Raw genomic sequence first — 17,483 nt, forward strand, 5'->3', positions numbered from 1 at the left:
AGGAAAGTATATATGGATCTTCCTAGCTCGCCGAGCTGAGTCGATCTAGCTATGTATGTCCGTCCGTCCGTCTGTCCGTCTGTCCATGTTAATTTGTAATCACTCTACAGGTCGCAATTATGGCCCGATCTTCACGAAATTTAGAATGGAGGTGGGTCTGGGGTCAGAATAGAACCCTATTTCTTTTGGAGATGATCGCCAAATGTTTAGGAGTTGAAATGGACCAAATACTGAAAAAATGTCGGATTTTGCAGTAGCTATACAGGTCGCAATTATAGACCAATCGACGCGGAATTTCGCATGTAGCTAGAGTTTAGGGCGGGGAAGAAGCCTACCAATTTGGGTGGTCATCGGATAATATTTAGCGGGTAAAATAGACCAAATATTTTGTGTTGAAAAAATTCAAAATTTTTCATTAAACCGCGAATATTTTAAATCCCGGCGAAATCACAAAGCCATGACAAAGTTACTTCTGATCTTTACATTGATGTTAACATCCAACAAAACGGATATATGTATAGCAAAATATGTGCGATATATACATTTATCAAAGAAGATATGCTTGAAAAATCTCTTATATGTCGAGAACGGCTGAACTGATTTCCACAGTTCTCATTAATTCAGAATGGCCTCTTGGCAGAAAAGTAAAATCGCATAAAAATATCTCTCTAAAGATGAAAATATTGATTTTGTAAAATTTTCTCATATTTTTTCAATTTTGTCATATTTTCATTTTGAATTAAACATTTGGTAATATTTCTACAGCTAACAAAACTAAGTAGTTAGGATATCAGGATATCATATACAGATCGCATTTATGGCCCGATCCTAACGAAATTTTGCATGGGGATCAGATGAGGGTCAGAATAGAAGCTTACTTTTTTTGGAGATGATCGCCATATATTTAGGGGTTGAAATGGACCAAAAAACTGCAAAATTGTCAGCAGGTCGTAATTATCGCCCGACCCTCACGCACATTTGAATGGGGGTTACCGGACATTGCAAGAGCCAAGCAGTTTTGGATGGCCATCCAAAAATATTCAATGTGCGAAATAGTTTGCCAACTTTTGTAGACAAAATACGAAAATGTCAATTCCAGTGACTTTTTGGAGAATTCACAAATACAGGAAAGACGCACTTCTGACTATTTCGTTAACGCTGATTTCGTTGAAGGATATAGTCAAATGTCTGTATCTCATATAGATGCGTTTCAGTCAAAAACCAATAATAAATGTTAATCTTTTGCCACTTATGAGAGATTATAGGTCTTTGGGAAATATTGGTTCCAGATCTAGGAAGACCATTTACGTGCAACATCTGCCAATAAATTGGAAATGAGCAAATTAGTTTAAGTTGCTATTATTCGAAAATTAGAGAACGGACCCTGATGGTTTTCTTTTATAATTTGTCACAATATCTTGTGGAATTCTTTCGAGTATCTCGCCTATATAAACTGTATCGTTTATTATAGTGTTGTAGGGTATTCAACGGTCGGCCCCGCTCGACTGTAGCCTTTGCTTACTTTTTAAGTTATAAAATGATCTTTAGACTCTTTTTTACTATTATAAAATATTTCTGATTCCAAAAGTATTAAATTTAATTTACTTAAATCGATTATTTAGTTGACGCCTCCACTATTTTTTTCTTTACAAACAAGCACTTCACAAGACGCTCACTGACGAAAACCGATATTCTCTCATAATAAATGATCGGATATCATTGTTTTTTACAGAAAGAGAGCAGAGAACACTGTTGACGTTTTTTTTGCAATTATTTCATTATTTGGTTAATTATATTCTTAGTTATTTAAGATTAAATTTCAAAACTGCCGACTACTGGGACATGCCGAACTTAGGCGCATTTACCCTATTAGGTGTAATTTAAATGTCTGATCTCATCCCACTGTGAGTCGTTTAAAATGGAAACTTTCTGGGTAAATTTAGAAGAGGCCTTAGTTCATTTCTTTGAACTTCGTATTAATTTGGTATGTGTGTTAAGTCAATACAACATGATATTAAAAATATCATGATATTGTAAGCCCTTTTAACCAGTTGTCATTCAAGTATGTGGCCGACATGACCAAAAACACTTTCCAACGTCCAAATTCCATTACGCAGTTTAATAACCTGTTTTCCTGTTTTTATTTTTATCGAAGCCCAATATTACTATTCTGTTATGATAATGCACCAGATATGTGAATTAGATTTTTCATAGCGTCGTACTATTAATAAGTCTATCAAACACCAAAAATATGTCTCTGAAAACTCCATTGCAAAAACTTCCATCTTTGTTTTTTATCCATTGAGATAGTTGATAGTATTATTCAAACGCACAATGTTGTACCTGGGTTATACCTTTACCATTGTTTTTCGTTTTATTCTATAATTCAAAACAAAGTTTATTTGAAATAATAAAATATATGCAAAGTATGTATATAATCATATTTAAACTTCAATGCTATTATGAGTATAAGTTACAAATTCAAGTAATGCTGCTGATCAAGTCATTAAATTCATATACATAAGTTGGATTTTGCTTCCAATACTGCTTTATGGGAGGGAAAAGTTTTTCATATATATTAAATCGTTAACAAAATCAATACAATACATTATTATAAAATAAAAAAAATATATGCTACTCTATTGAAAGTCCAATTTAGAAACGAAAACTTATTTGAATTCCTATATCTGTTTTCCGATATTTTAAATACAATGCTGTTGCGTGATGTAATTCCTATATTCCTTCCATCCTCATACTTTAGTTCGTTTGACGGTGTGTCCTTCGATGCCTACATTACATCTTGATGCAACATCATTGGCCGAATTTAAGCTGGTCAAGGCTGAAAGGGCGGAAACTGTTGTGCCAATATTACTGAGAATTCCACCATTATCAGTATTGATAGGCCTCTTACGATTGGGTGATGGCACCGGTGATTTCTGTTTCAAGCACTCAACATCATCGAATATAACTTGAGCACCACCGCCACATGTGGGTACAATATTGCCCTTAAAGAGTTTCGTCTCAACATCGCCATCGGTATCAGCCTCTTGGGATACCAACATGTATTTATTGGCATTGTGTCCTGTCAAATCTTTCATGTCCGTTAGCTTTGTAATTGATTTGCGATTCTTGAGATACGGCTGCAAAACAGTACCTAATGGAACGGGATTCTGAGCACGGTGTTCTATCCATTTTTCGCCAGCTGATCGAGATCTACGATGTCGTCTGTTAGCAGCAGCCATTCCCTGAAAAGATATATAATTTAGTAATGTTCGATTTAATGATAACAAGTAATTGAAGTTTAAATCCATAGAAAATACGCAGGGTGAGATGAAAAGACTACAACCAACTTCAGACTGCTGTCATTTCTAAGCCACTCGTCCGACAGCTGTTAAAATTATTCCAGTGATAGCTCATTATATTGTTTACAACCGTACAAAAGCATTTTGGTGAGAATTTTCCAGAAAAAAACTATTCGTGATGAAATTCAAGCGTGATGGTGTGATTTCTTTTTAATTGGCTGGAAAACCACAAGTGACTATCTTTAGAGCACTCCAGAATTTAAATGTGAATAAATCTTTTGTGTTTCGCACCAGTTTGTAAACAAACAAAATGATCGTGCTTACTTGCCAAAGAAGTCAGCTGAAAATGTGCACCTTCGGTTGGCCACCAGAACTCAAGCGCCGGCCATGGTTATGGTGTGGGCCGCCATAACAGCCGATGGTCGCTCTCTGCTCGTATTAATCGACCGTGGCGTCAGAATAAATGCCAAATATTAACGCGAAAATATTGTGGAGAGTTTATTAAAGCCTTGGGCACGCAAACATTTTGACCGCAGACTTTGGACATTCCAAAAGGACTCAGCACAATCGCACTCAGCTCGCGCCAAAGGCCATAATTCGTGCCAAAGGTGACCAATTCGAACAAATCTGAACTTATTCTAAAATTTGATGCTATTTCCGATATTTTTTGCTTTCATTCAACAAGATTTAAAACAATGGGAAAATTATGGCGTCAGTTTTTTTATCTCACCCTTTATACTATTTGCAATGATTTAATTTATTTCTAGAAACTCCACAAAATGAAAATGTCGTTCAGCCTTTTCTCGTAACTTACTCTGGGCACTCTTGCAGCACTATATACATCTGTTCTGGGTGTAGCCGTAGCTGTTCCTGTTCTTATAGATCCCGAAACGCCTTGTTGTTGTGCTGCCTGCTGGGAATCCTTGTCCTCCGTGAGGTTATCTATACTCCTAGAACGCGGCAGTTTTGCTAAAGCCAAATCATCTGAGGTTATAATATTCGATAAGAGTTTCAGTTTTTCATCTTTTACACGAATTTTATTTTGCAATTTAGCGTGTTTGAGTTCATGCAGTCTATCTCGCCTGTCAACTTCAACAGCTAGTTTCGAATCGAATTTCTTCTTTTGATGTTCCTTTTCCTGCTCTTTTTTATTAAGAAGATTCTGTTGGTCTCTCAATTTTCTTGTTAGGTCATCGATCTGTCTTTCGCGATTGCCCAATTTATTATTGAGTACATCTATAGAGCTTTCATGCACACGGATTTTGTTTTCCAATGCTAAACTACGATCGCGTTCTTGTTTGTACACTGCTTTTAATGATGCCAATTCGGTGCGAAGTGAAAGATTTTCCTTTTCTCTTTGCATTAAAAGGGAACGGAAATTGTCCACTACCGAAAGAATTAGGTTTAAAAAACATTAAATGAAATTGCATATTTGTCCCAAGAAGTTCGTACTTACATCTTGCATCCAAATCTTCACATAATAACTTTCGCTTTTCGATCCTTTGCACTAAATATTGCATAAGCATTTCGATGGTATCTTCTGCTTCTGGACTATCCAAATTATATTCTGGGAAATTGGGTCCTAGGGTATAAACAAGTCCCACATCTACATCCAATTTCTGAGCATCGGTATAGCCCAAGTCGTTCAAATTGTTAACAGCTATTTTGAAAAGTTTATTGGCTTTGCGTCGACCAGGAGTCAAACCTAAATCAGCTTTCATAGGCGTTGCCCTTGCAATTTGAACTTCTTGTGTCATTTCAGCAAACTTTATAACTTGCTAGAAAAAATTAACTATTTAATATTGGTGACGAAGATGTTAGCATAAGAAAGCTTTAAATAAGTGCTGTATAAAGGCATGCTTTTCTTTTTCCCTTAAAACGGATGCAACAAACGATAGAAAAGAAAATATGTTATTTTTGGAACCAAAAAAAGTAAGTGATAATAGCAAAAACAATGAATGCGTGCTCAAAAAAGGCTAAACAGATAATCAAATCTTACATTAAATTTCAACTCGAATTAATGCAAAACAATAACTTACCGTGTTTTCTTCAAAATCTTCCGCCCGCGGGTTTACACAAACAATCATTGACACTTGTCCTTCGCCATCAAAATAATTTTTGAAAAGATGTGTAATTTTTGCATCACGATATGGAACCTTTTTCGATGGTACATTGCCACCGGCAGACAATTGATTTTCTCGCAAATATTCCAAACAGGTACGTAGTGTCATAAGTGAATTATTTATATTACCCGCTTCCCTTAAGCGCATACCAGTATTTTTTGTACGTGATGAGCGTTCGCTGCCCGCCAAGTCGACAAGAGATAGTTGACTTACGGTAATGGTTCGTTTATCCTGGACAACATTTTCACCTTGGCAATCAGTTGGGGCCTGGACCAGGCGAATATTGAACACTGAATGACTGCGACTAGATTCGGCATTGAGCACAGTGTGACCCATGCGTTTACGCTTTTGACCAATTTGAAAATATTCAATGGCTTCCTCAACAGATTTAATTTCGACTTCAGTTACTCCATGCACATACATGTTGTGATTGGCATCTTCGCGAATAATTTTGCTTTGCAAAGATCTGTATAAATGGACAATTAGGAGAAAAGTTAAATATATTATTGTTCCTAATATGGAACAGTTCTATATGTAACTTACTTCTGAATGCCGCCGTCTTCCAATAAATCATATACACTATTGTTGTATACTTCCACATATGTTATAAAAACTGCATACATATTATCTTCGTCAATGCCTTGTAATGGCGGCATTTCACACGATGCTTGTGATGCCAGTTCAGGATCCGAATCCTTACGTTTGAGAGGTCCTCGGCCACCGGCGAATCGCTGGTTCATTTCCTGCTGCCGTTCAAGTAGAGCATCTGCTTCGGACAGTATTTCGAACCCATTCAAACGATCCGGTTTGAAAACATATTTCTTGGTTTGATAGTCAGATATTGTGCGAAATAGAACATCTAAACAGCGCGGCATTATACCACGATGTCGTATGTCCCCAGTCATTGTAAAAGTTTTGCCACTACCAGTTACTCCATACGTGAATAATAAACTGTTGCGACCACGGATCAAATTTTCAACCAAAGGTTGTGCCACTTTCGTGAAAACCTCCTGTTGTGTAGCCCTCGCTTCAAAAACGTGCTTAAATATGCATTGGGTTTCCTTGAGGACGCAATGTTTATTGCCCAAAGCCTGTTCTGGTGGTGTCAAAACGATTGTCGTTGAATTCTTTACCGTAATGCAAGACAGATCTCCTTCTGACGGCAATGGTCTCACTCTACAAAATACACTAACAGGATCCTTGGGCCGTGGCGGAATATTTTCACTTCCATTCGATTCACTCGATGTCTGGGTGCGGAGTCGCATTTCACGCTGTTGGTGGGGAGTCCGCACTACACGCATCGGTGTCCTTGCGCTTTAATGGGAAAAAGTATTTATTTTTGCATAAAATGTGATGTTTTAAATATTTAACTTACGTCGACTTCATAATGTCTGCTTTAATTATTGTTTTATTTAATTTTTGATGAATTTCTTGGATCTAAACTTAACTTACTCATCAGTTTATTTTATTGTACATCAGTTATTTTTTCAAACAAGCAAGGCGCGATGACGCGGTTGTCACTCAGGATTATTTATTGACGGCGATGGCAGTTTTCACAATATCGATGACAAATGAAAATCGATCAAAATATATCGATTATTTAGAAGTAGTTATGCAGGTCTACTTAATGCTTGGCCCATGGTAGAAGAATATAGGTAGACGCGTCGACGCAGCTGCTGGGACAATGAACTGTCAAACCAATTTTGGAATTGAAAATGTTGAATGAAAAATTATTTAAATTTGTAAAAATTGTTGAAAAACGCAAATTATAATAGCCTCCGAATGACGTAGTATAAGAAAACATATAAAAATCTACCTGTATTGGAATAAACATTTAATTTTTTTTGACATATCAATGCTCCCAAGCGTTGATGCATCTACCTGTATTCTTCTGCCATGGCTTGGCCAGAAGATTCTGGAAGGAACAGAGCAAATTATCGCAAAAAGTCATTCATTGTATAAAACTAAATATCAACAACAATAACTGTGTTGGTATCAATAAACTTTAAAATTATTCAACATAAATTCCAAAATAAGACTGATTACAACAACTTTATGCGACTACCTAATATATTTGCATTGCATCAAACAATTAGAAGCAGCAAATCAAATTGAATTCTCAAATCGACATTAGAGTCTAGAAATATAAAAAAATCCTTTGTCTTTTTTAAGTCAAAAATCGACAAATTTACATGTTGAATTTTGATGTAGCTACTTGTACCCATGGCACAATTATAGAAGTGCTTTGTTCAAGCAACTGCAAGAATTTACTAGGTTTGCAATTTTTTTCGATATCATAAAGAGAAAAGTCGGTTATCGTTGTAAAAACTTTTACATTTTCGTCTTTTACATTTCGCTGTAAAAACTTTTAGTCTGTTCCAGAACTGCAAGAATGCAAGAACAGATTTTCCCTTTATGATATCGTTATCAATTTTTTTATTTAAATACATTTTGCTGCTATTGCCATATTTTCAATACAAAATATGACAACATGAATTCAGTAACATTTACGTTAAAACATAAAGGGTTCATACTTAAATGAAACTTGTAACAACGAAAAACGATTTATGTGTCCGACAACGTCACTTTTTTATCTATCGGAAAGATGTAATAATCAGCCTATTGCAGGTACTGGAACAAACCAAAAAGTAGTAGATTCTTTAAGGTATGTGAACAAAGCGTCGGCATCGATTTTTAAACGCCAAAAGTCGATTTATCGATTATTCTAAAGTCGACTTGTGCATCCCTATTAATAGCAGGCTTCATTATAGAGAAAATTTCTGGAAGCGTTGGTCGAAGGATATTAAAGTATACATATATTTGAAGGATTTTTGTGAATTTAAGCAATATTTTTTTGTGAAAATGACGGATATAAAGTCCTTTTTTCATGAGTGGTGTACTAAAAATAGATCTGAACCGCAATATAATGTGAGAGCCACCGGTGAGTACTCAAGAAAATGCATTAATTTCACAATATGATACGAAAAATATTTGATGAAGGTCCCAAGCATCGTCAACGTTTCCTATGTGAAGTTAGAATTGATGGTTTGCCGTATGTGGCTGTTGGAAACTCGACGAATAAAAAAGATGCGGAGCGAAATGCTTCAAGAGATTTCGTAAATTTTCTGGTACGTAGTGGCAAGCTGAATCCACGTGATGTCCCAGCCGATGCCGGGGTTGCGGCTGCACCAGTTCCGGAAGTGATGTCGAACGTCGGCGGCAACGGAAACGGGGAAGGTGGTGGTCCTCAAAATCGGGTGTTTGATCAAAATTCGGGACCACAAGAGTTGGGTCAAGCTTATCGCCCAATAGACAACCGTCGTGATTATAATCCAATTGATCGCGCTCAGGAACAATTGGACATGAAAGAGGCTGAATCGATTGATGTAAATGCGGCCATTCATGGTAATTGGACTATAGAAAATGCCAAAGCTAAACTTCATCAATTCATGCAAATGAATAAAATAACCGCGGATTATAAGTATACCCCAGTTGGCCCCGAACATGCAAGGTAATTTTATCTTTCTGTAGGGAATAATTTAAAACAATAGACAATTTTTTTATTTTACTAAAAATTTTACATATACTTGATTAAATTTTTATATCTTGTAAATACAGCTGGCTTCCATAACGACATTTGTTTTGGTATAAGAGAAAAGTATTGTGCTACATAATGCCATGCAATGCAAAATGTATCGCAAATTTTCTATTCCGGAACTCTCTCTCGTTATGGGAAGTCAGAACCAGGATTTAAAGAAAATAGAATGCAAATAATTTATTAAAGCATTTGATCAACAATGTATATTAATTTTATTTGTAATTATCTTATATACACAAAAATATTTTTGTTTTGATAGTTTTCTTTTACCTTTTGCGCGTGAAAGTCGTATCAATACAAAAAATTGCATTGGATGACTTCTGCCATTATATCGATATAATTTGGAATTTTGTATAAAAGCATGAGTGTAATTGTATAAGTTGATTATTTCGTCTCTCATTTTGTTGTAGTTAGACATCTATGAATATAAGCAAAATGTATATGCATTGAACGATCTTATGGCGCTTTAAAGTAAAACAAGAAGAAATATGACATAAAGAAGAACTAAGATCAGACCTTAATTTAACAATGGTGTGATGTTTAGTTCTGCGATATTTGCATATGTATGCCGAACTGTAAGAAGGTGAACGAAAAGATATTGTGTGGGCGGTAGCGAGAACAAATTATGAACTTTACAAATTGTTACAATATTTTGCAGAATAAAAGTACTCCCAGAATAACAGTGACATAGGTGTAAACGTTTGCTTTTATATGTCCGTGTTCCGTTCACGTTCCTTATTTTGGAAGAGACTGAGGAACGTAAACGGAATATTCATTGGTAGAGAGCAGGAAAAGGTCGTCGATACATAAATCTCTTAAATTGTTAAAAATCCAAGTCACTGCTTCCACTAATTGGATTTGTTTTATTGTTCATATTTATGTATTGCAGTCTGCTTGCGGACACACCTATAATTGATTTGTTCTCGAAACCACCATTAGCACATGTTTTACGATAGCTGCAGCTCCTTTATTATATGCGAGTTCCGAATATATTAAGACTGTAAATACTGTCCATAAGAAAAGCGCCATAATATCGTTCGACAAAAAAAGGGTAAGCATGTTGTCGAAATTAAACCTACAACAAAAAAAGAAGCAAATGAACGAAGTTACTAAATGAAAATGTGTGTACGCACAACATTAAATTTTTGTAGGAGCTTTATGGCTGAAATGCACATTTATGTTAATCAGCTAAAACGTACGATTACGGCACGTGAAACTGGATCGAATAAGCAGTCGGCTAGCAAATCTTGTGCCCTTTCATTGGTTCGCCAACTTTATCACTTGGGTGTGATTGAGGCTTTTACAGGCACTCTGAAACAACGTAAGGACGATGAAGAGTTAACGCCCTATCCGGTCAAGGTGGCGCCCGAACTCCAGCAGAAGATCGAGGAGGTTATTAATGAGATGAATTTACCAATTATTAATATAAATAACATTAAACCCGATCCAGAGACGAACATCATCAGTTTACAAGTAAGCACAAACTATTTACTTAGATTTTATTTAGTCGATACCAAATTAAGGAAATCAGTTAAAAAAAATACCAATATTAGGAATCGAACATTTTCCTTGTGTTTAATGTTTTAAATAACTATATTTTGCGACAAACTCTGATGGCATTTTGTTACAAACTTATGTACCTTCATTTTCTAAGATTATTCTGCTATGCCAAAATTGATTCCTTTGCGGGATAAAACAGCATTTTTATTCAAAAACATCGAACTATTCAATTGTTGTAATTATTTTCATGTAACATACTATTTTTCAATTTTCTTTAGTTAAACACAAATAAAGATGTCAATCGTCAGCGCGGGGAATCGCAGCCAATGGTTTCATCTATTGTACCATGGGCTCCACCACAACCGAACTGGAACGCATGGAATGCCTGCAATATTGATGAAGGTTACTTAGCTACGGCATCGCTAGATGATCTTTGTTCAGACTTAGAAAAGTCAGCAAAAGATAAACGCGAATTCAATACGGAATACCAGAAGTTTTTAGAATTTCGTCAGAAATTACCCATTGCCTCTATGCGCAACGAAATAATGGACGCTATAAATGAAAATTCCGTCGTCATTATACGTGGTAATACCGGTTGCGGCAAGACTACACAAATTGCCCAATATATTCTAGAAGATTATATTTCATCTGGCCAGGGTGCCTATTGTAATATTTACGTAACTCAACCTCGTCGTATATCGGCTATTTCGGTAGCTGAACGTGTGGCAAATGAATCATGTGAAAATTTAGGCGAATCTGTGGGTTATTCCGTGCGTTTTGAGTCGACTTTCCCGCGACCTTATGGTGCAATTCTATTTTGCACTGTGGGTGTGTTGCTGCGCAAACTGGAGGCAGGGCTACGTGGCATATCGCACATCATTGTTGATGAAATTCACGAACGTGATGTTAACAGCGACTTTCTGTTGATTATTCTCCGCGATATGGTTCATACTTATCCCGAGTTGCGTATTATCCTTATGTCTGCTACAATCGATACCACACTTTTCTCGGAATATTTTGGCAACTGTCCAGTACTTGAAGTGCCCGGACGTGCCTATCCTGTTCAACAGTATTTCCTTGAAGATTGTGTGGAGATGACAAAATTCGTTCCTCCGCCAGACTCGCGCAAACGAAACAAAGATAAGGACGATGAAGAGACTGCCATTCTGAAGGAAAATGGCGATGATCCCTCTGACCAGAATCTCAATAAAGTGGTCGATAATTCATACTCACAACAAACTAAAGCAACCATGGCAGCTTTGTCCGAATCAGAGTGCTCATTTGAATTGATCGAGTCGTTGTTGTCACATATCAAGTCCAAGAACATACCGGGAGCGATATTGGTGTTCTTGCCTGGTTGGAATTTAATTTTTGCCCTAATGAAATACTTGCAAAATTCAAACCAATTTGGTGGCCCACAATATCGCATACTACCATGTCATTCTCAAATTCCAAGAGAAGACCAACGTAAAGTTTTCGAACCGGTACCAGATGGTGTGACAAAGGTAAGTATTGGATTTAAATCTTTTCACCTATTAATTTGTTTAAATAATTAATGTTAATTTGTATGTAGATTATCTTGTCGACAAACATTGCCGAAACATCCATTACCATAGACGACATCGTGTTTGTAATTGATTTGTGCAAGGCTCGTATGAAAATGTTCACCTCACACAACAATCTTACCAGTTATGCCACGGTTTGGGCAAGTCGTACCAATTTGGAACAACGCAAAGGCCGAGCCGGTCGTGTACGTCCAGGCTTCTGTTTTACCTTATGCTCGAAAGCTCGTTATCAAGCACTGGAAGAGTATTTGACCCCTGAAATGTTCCGTACTCCGTTGCATGAGATGGCTTTGACTATTAAACTATTGCGCTTGGGCACAATACATCAGTTCTTGTCGAAGGCCTTGGAACCACCTCCATTGGATGCTGTAATTGAAGCCGAAGTGTTGTTGCGTGACATGCGTTGTCTGGATAACAACGATGAGCTAACGCCATTGGGTCGCATTTTGGCCAGGCTACCCATTGAACCAAAGTTAGGTAAAATGATGGTATTGAGTACTGTATTTGGTTGTGCAGATATTACAGCTACCATGGCCTCATACTCGAGTACATTCTCTGAAATCTTTGCTTTGGAATTGGGACAGAGGCGTTTACAGAATCACCAAAAAGCTCTTGGTGGCAATAAGTGCTCCGATCATGTAGCTATGATTGTGGCAAAACAAATGTGGGAGTCTGCCCGCCGCAAAGGAGATGATGAGGAGATACGGTTCTGTGAGTGGAAAGGTTTACAATTATCCACTATGCGAGTGTTGGCCGAAGCCAAAAATCAACTCCTGGACTTGCTCGTGCAAGCTGGATTCCCCGAAGAAAGTATGATTTCCACCCACGTTAATGCCAATGCCGATGACCCCCAACTAGATGTTTCCATAGCCTTGTTATGTATCGGCCTATACCCGAATATTTGCTATCACAAAGAAAAGCGCAAAGTTTTGACCACAGAGTCCAAGGCGGCTCTTATCCATAAAACATCGGTTAATTGTAGTAATTTAGCAGTAACATTCCCATATCCCTTTTTCATTTTTGGAGAAAAAATACGCACACGAGCTGTATCCTGTAAACAAATGACCATGGTTTCGCCATTACATCTGCTATTATTTGGAAGTCGTAAAATTGATTTGGTTAAGGATAATATTGTGCGAGTAGACAATTGGCTTAATTTCGAAATGGATCCACGCTTGGCCGCGTCCTTGGCAGCTTTAAAACCTGCCATCGAAGACCTAATAACAAAGGCATGTGATGATCCTGCTGAGATTTTGAACATGAGTGAAACAGAAGGAAAATTGGTACAGGTTATAAAGGAGCTGTCGGTAATGACAGCGGGCGATTTCGAAATACAGCGTGAGAAGGGTATTATGCCATTCCAAAGCCGCGGTCCACCTGGAGGTGGAGACGGAGGACCCAATAAACGTGGTCGCTTTGATGGAGGCGGTTTTGGTGGAGGACGCGGTGGCGGTTACGGTGGAGGAAGTGGCTTTGGCGGTGGACGTAGTGGTGGTTATGGAGGAGGTGGCGGCTTCGGTGGTGGACGCAGTGGTGGTTATGGAGGTGGTGGTCCCAATTGGAATAGAGGTGGTTTTGGACGTAGTGGTTATGGAAATCGTCGATTTTAATTCATATGATATTCAACCAATATTTTATTCTCAAATCGTATATAATTTAATTGGAATATATACAAATTATTTAAGACATGCTATATACCTAATAATAAACATATAAAATATGACTGGAAAAGTTACTCTTATGCTTTCACTTTAATGCTCCTCATACAAAGCCAAGGCTACAGCTAATGCTATGGCTGCTAGAATACCAATGTACAACCCAATTAGTTTCCAGTTAGTTGGTGCTTTGGCCTTAACCTCTACTGGCTTACGTTCTTTAGGCTTGCGTTTGTTAAATTTCTTTTCGAATTGTTCAACTTCTAAGCGATTGCGCTCCTCTTCTTGCTTTCGTAACAGTTCTTGCTCCCGCTGACGAGCCATTTCAATGTTTCTCTGTGTTTCCACACAATTTTCATCACAATCTAGAATGTTAAAGCCGGAACGATATTTGTCGCATGGAACTTCCATTTTAAGACGTTTACATGTACAAAATATGCGGATTTTTTTCCGACAAGCCTCTGGATAAGGACAAGGGCCAGAATGGCATTTAGCAACACAACGATGGCCACAGGGATACTAAACAAGAAACGATAGGACACGGACAACTTATATTTTATGAACGACATAGTTACTTACATTTTTTAGGCAACGATTGCCGCAACTTTTTAAAATTTCCTGTCTTTCAGCTACATCGTTATCTGTGCCTTCCGCGCTATAGTAATCACTACATTTATAGACTATAGACATAAGGCCGCAATGACATTTGGTTTTAATTGCTGCACTGCATTGCTGGCATGGTGGCAAATGACATGGTCTGGGACATCGGTGAGTACAACCTTCTGGGCGTGGAATGTTGCAGCCTTTTTCACAAGGAGCACAGCCGACTTGTTGCTTAAATGAGAAGAACATCATATTATTTAGCAAATGCAAATTTGTTTGTAATTTTACTTACGTTCATATCTTTTATATCGGGAACGCTATGGCAAACGAGAGGACATTTGTGGTTTCCACATTTCAACAGACGGTTACATAAGCGTTGACATGAACTTGGTTTAGAATTCCAACAGGGCCAATCGGAGACTTCGTGTCCTCCTATACAAGTTACCGAGACTTTGTGCTCACATCTAGGATGTGGCATAGGTTTAAATTCCACCTAAAAAAAGTTTAATTAGTAAAACATTGTTGGTAAGTTTTTTTTTCGATTCGTTGTTACCTGTTTCGTTGGTTCCCAAATGCTAGAATTATTCGTTTTCTTAATTGTCCTTACAGCAGCATGGCATTTGGCATTACATATGTGACCACATTTTGAGACGTCATTCAGTAATCCGCAAGGTTGTGAACATGGTGGACACTCATTTTTGTGACAACGATGTTTATTATAATGGTGACATTTTGAGGGAATTCTGCAGATATGTCAATTTGATTCAATGACTCATATACCTATAGGCATTCATTTTCAGTTCGGAGAATTCATACCTGCAAGGTTCCATGCAGACCACACGGGCTGTACGTTCTCGACCACACGGAACCACTTTCTTTGTTTTGCCACATCTGCAGTGAATTTGCGACTGTTGTTGGCACGGATAACATGGGCCTTTGTGGCAGATAGATTGACATTTGTGTTTACCGCAGGATAGAGGTTTCCCGCAAACTTTATCACATGGGGGACAATTTTTATCGCAACACTATTTAAAAAAACATATTAGATAGTTTCTTATTGTAAATGTTAACAAAAGATACCTTGCGGTTGCATGGATGCTTCTCACAATCCTTAATTTGCTTACACTTCGTTTCGCATGTAAATTCCTTGGAACAGGGCAGTTCTTTTTCATGCATACCACAACGGCATTTCTTTTTAATAATTACTAGACACTATACGAATGAAAAGTTATTAGATTCACATACCTACATTGAGTTAAAAGCAACAACATACCAAATTGCAGTTGCCTTTGTGGCACCGCTGTGTGCAACTATGCAGCTGACAAGGCAATAACTTTTGACAGGTATCACCACAGGGCTCTATTGTCTCCGTACAGGGTCCAACTTTTTTCTGCAAGATATATTAATTCAAATTCGTACACTTTCAAGAAAATTAAATTGTAATATACGTACAGTTTTCCCACAAGGACAAGAGCGTGGTAAACTCAACGGACATTCACCACAATCGCCAGTATGGCATATCTTTTTGCAGACATGTAGTCCACATGAGTATTTACGGTTACAGACATTCTTACATTGCCACTCCAAGTCAGAACACAGTCTCTTGGCGGATTCTCTGCCACATTTGCAACGTTGTTCACTAGTCTTATTGCAGGGTGGACATTGCCCTGCCTTATGACATATTCTACCACAAGTATGTTCTCCACACTTTAGACGGCGATCACATTTTATTTGGCATTCCCATTCTTTATCAATGCAGCGAACAGATTTTGGAGGAGATTTGCCGCATTTGCATGTTGTGTTTGCATATTGAGCACATGGTGGACAGGGACCAGGATGACACAGGAGCGTACATTTGTGACCACAATTTGGTTGGAGTGCTTTCCCACATATTTCTCCGCACGAATGAGGCACTAGCCAGGGTTGAGAAGGTGGATTTATTTCTTTGCCACAAAAGCACTCGTATGTCGATGGTTTTTCCTCGGGCGCAAATTCTTTTCGGCACTGAGGACAGCACCAGTGAAGTGCCTTTTGCTTCTTTGGGGGAACATATTCCCCCATATTATTATAATATCCCTGCTGATCATTCTGGGTCTTCGCTTTGATCTGGGCCATACTATCATTGGCCCATCGTTTTATACAGTTCAAATGAAAAAGGCAATAGCAATGTCGGCATGACCAAACTGAATCTGCCCGTTTTATACTACCAATGCAAATTAGGCACGTAGCCGCACCGGACTGCAAGATATTTTCTAGAAAACTGCTGGTTTTAGCCAGCATATGTTCGTCTACCGCATCTTTGGCATAATGCTTATATAAAGAATCTAAAAAACATCATAATCCGATTATGGACTCGGCAATTTTAATTCATAATACCCACTTAAAATAGTCTTTTCATCCAGCTCATCCTCGTCGGAATCAGAGGATTCATAGTTTTCCACCATTTTCTTAGCAACATCGATGTTCCGGGCATGGACTTCGTTGAATTTTTGAATGGCATTTGTAGCGTTATTTGACTGAGGTTTCTTGGCTTTTGCTGGAGGCATCGTTAAAATAATATTCGATCAGAAAACTACCGTCTTCGTCTTCTTGGACACGTAGAATTTGGAACAGAATTGCCGAATAAAGCGCCAATAAGAATAAAGAATGAAAGCGGAAATAAGCGATAAAAGAAAAAATCAAAGCAAAAATAATGATTGCTTAAGGGCTCTAGAAGATCAAAAACATTTTTCAATAAAACATATGTCTGTTCACTGTAGGAACGAAGGAATGAGTGTCGAATATCTTGGAACACCTGTACCATGGTATAAGAATAGAAGGTATGGAATGTCAAAATTTTTTAAATGTTTCTTCAAAAATATGTAGATTTGTATATGTTTTCCTATACGATTCCAAGCGGAAGTTGTTATGATGTGCATTTTTTAATCATTTTTACCGTAGCTGATAATTTAAATTAGTTGTCAAAAAATCACAGCACGAACGATAAAGAAATAGTAAGCAAAATGTAACATTTAGTCGAATGGTGTAAGGCTGCAAATACATAAAACGCTTGAAGTCATGGCTAGGCATATTAATGCCAAATTATAATGAAAAATGACGGCAGGATTTTAGTGCGGCTCTGTAATTCCTTTGTGAAA

At 37.6% G+C, this 17,483-nt stretch overlaps 3 protein-coding genes across 4 annotated transcripts; 1 reads left to right on the plus strand and 2 right to left on the minus strand.

Annotated features, from left to right (window-relative positions):
* Positions 1-2,337: 2,337 nt before the first annotated feature.
* Positions 2,338-6,959, minus strand: LOC101898291 (kinesin-like protein KIF23). The gene is made up of 6 exons (XM_011297954.3): positions 6,801-6,959; positions 5,969-6,739; positions 5,342-5,891; positions 4,759-5,080; positions 4,117-4,688; positions 2,338-3,245 (listed from the first exon to the last, which is right to left on the minus strand). The coding sequence occupies exons 1-6, from the start codon at positions 6,809-6,811 to the stop codon at positions 2,751-2,753; spliced, it is 2,721 nt and encodes a 906-aa protein (XP_011296256.1). The 5' UTR covers positions 6,812-6,959; the 3' UTR covers positions 2,338-2,750.
* A 1,221-nt stretch (positions 6,960-8,180) lies between these two features.
* LOC101898003 (dosage compensation regulator) lies at positions 8,181-13,819 on the plus strand. 2 transcript variants are annotated; one of them, XM_020039974.2, is made up of 5 exons: positions 8,181-8,366; positions 8,426-8,936; positions 10,175-10,496; positions 10,802-12,028; positions 12,097-13,819. In XM_020039974.2, the coding sequence occupies exons 1-5, from the start codon at positions 8,288-8,290 to the stop codon at positions 13,696-13,698; spliced, it is 3,741 nt and encodes a 1,246-aa protein (XP_019895533.1). In that variant the 5' UTR covers positions 8,181-8,287; the 3' UTR covers positions 13,699-13,819. The 2 variants fall into 2 exon arrangements, with proteins under 2 accessions (XP_019895533.1, XP_019895534.1); XM_020039975.2 differs by lacking the exon at positions 8,181-8,366 and adding an exon at positions 9,913-10,074 and having other exon boundaries at positions 8,795-8,936.
* On the minus strand, positions 13,703-17,029 carry LOC101887936 (NF-X1-type zinc finger protein NFXL1). The gene is made up of 9 exons (XM_005176735.4): positions 16,727-17,029; positions 15,799-16,670; positions 15,620-15,736; positions 15,427-15,558; positions 15,163-15,371; positions 14,900-15,089; positions 14,639-14,839; positions 14,323-14,577; positions 13,703-14,262 (listed from the first exon to the last, which is right to left on the minus strand). The coding sequence occupies exons 1-9, from the start codon at positions 16,890-16,892 to the stop codon at positions 13,840-13,842; spliced, it is 2,565 nt and encodes an 854-aa protein (XP_005176792.1). The 5' UTR covers positions 16,893-17,029; the 3' UTR covers positions 13,703-13,839.
* Between the last annotated feature and the right edge of the window lie 454 nt (positions 17,030-17,483).

The sequence above is a fragment of the Musca domestica genome, unplaced genomic scaffold, assembly GCF_030504385.1.
Source record: "Musca domestica strain aabys unplaced genomic scaffold, Musca_domestica.polishedcontigs.V.1.1 29, whole genome shotgun sequence".
Lineage (NCBI taxonomy): Eukaryota > Metazoa > Arthropoda > Insecta > Diptera > Muscidae > Musca > Musca domestica.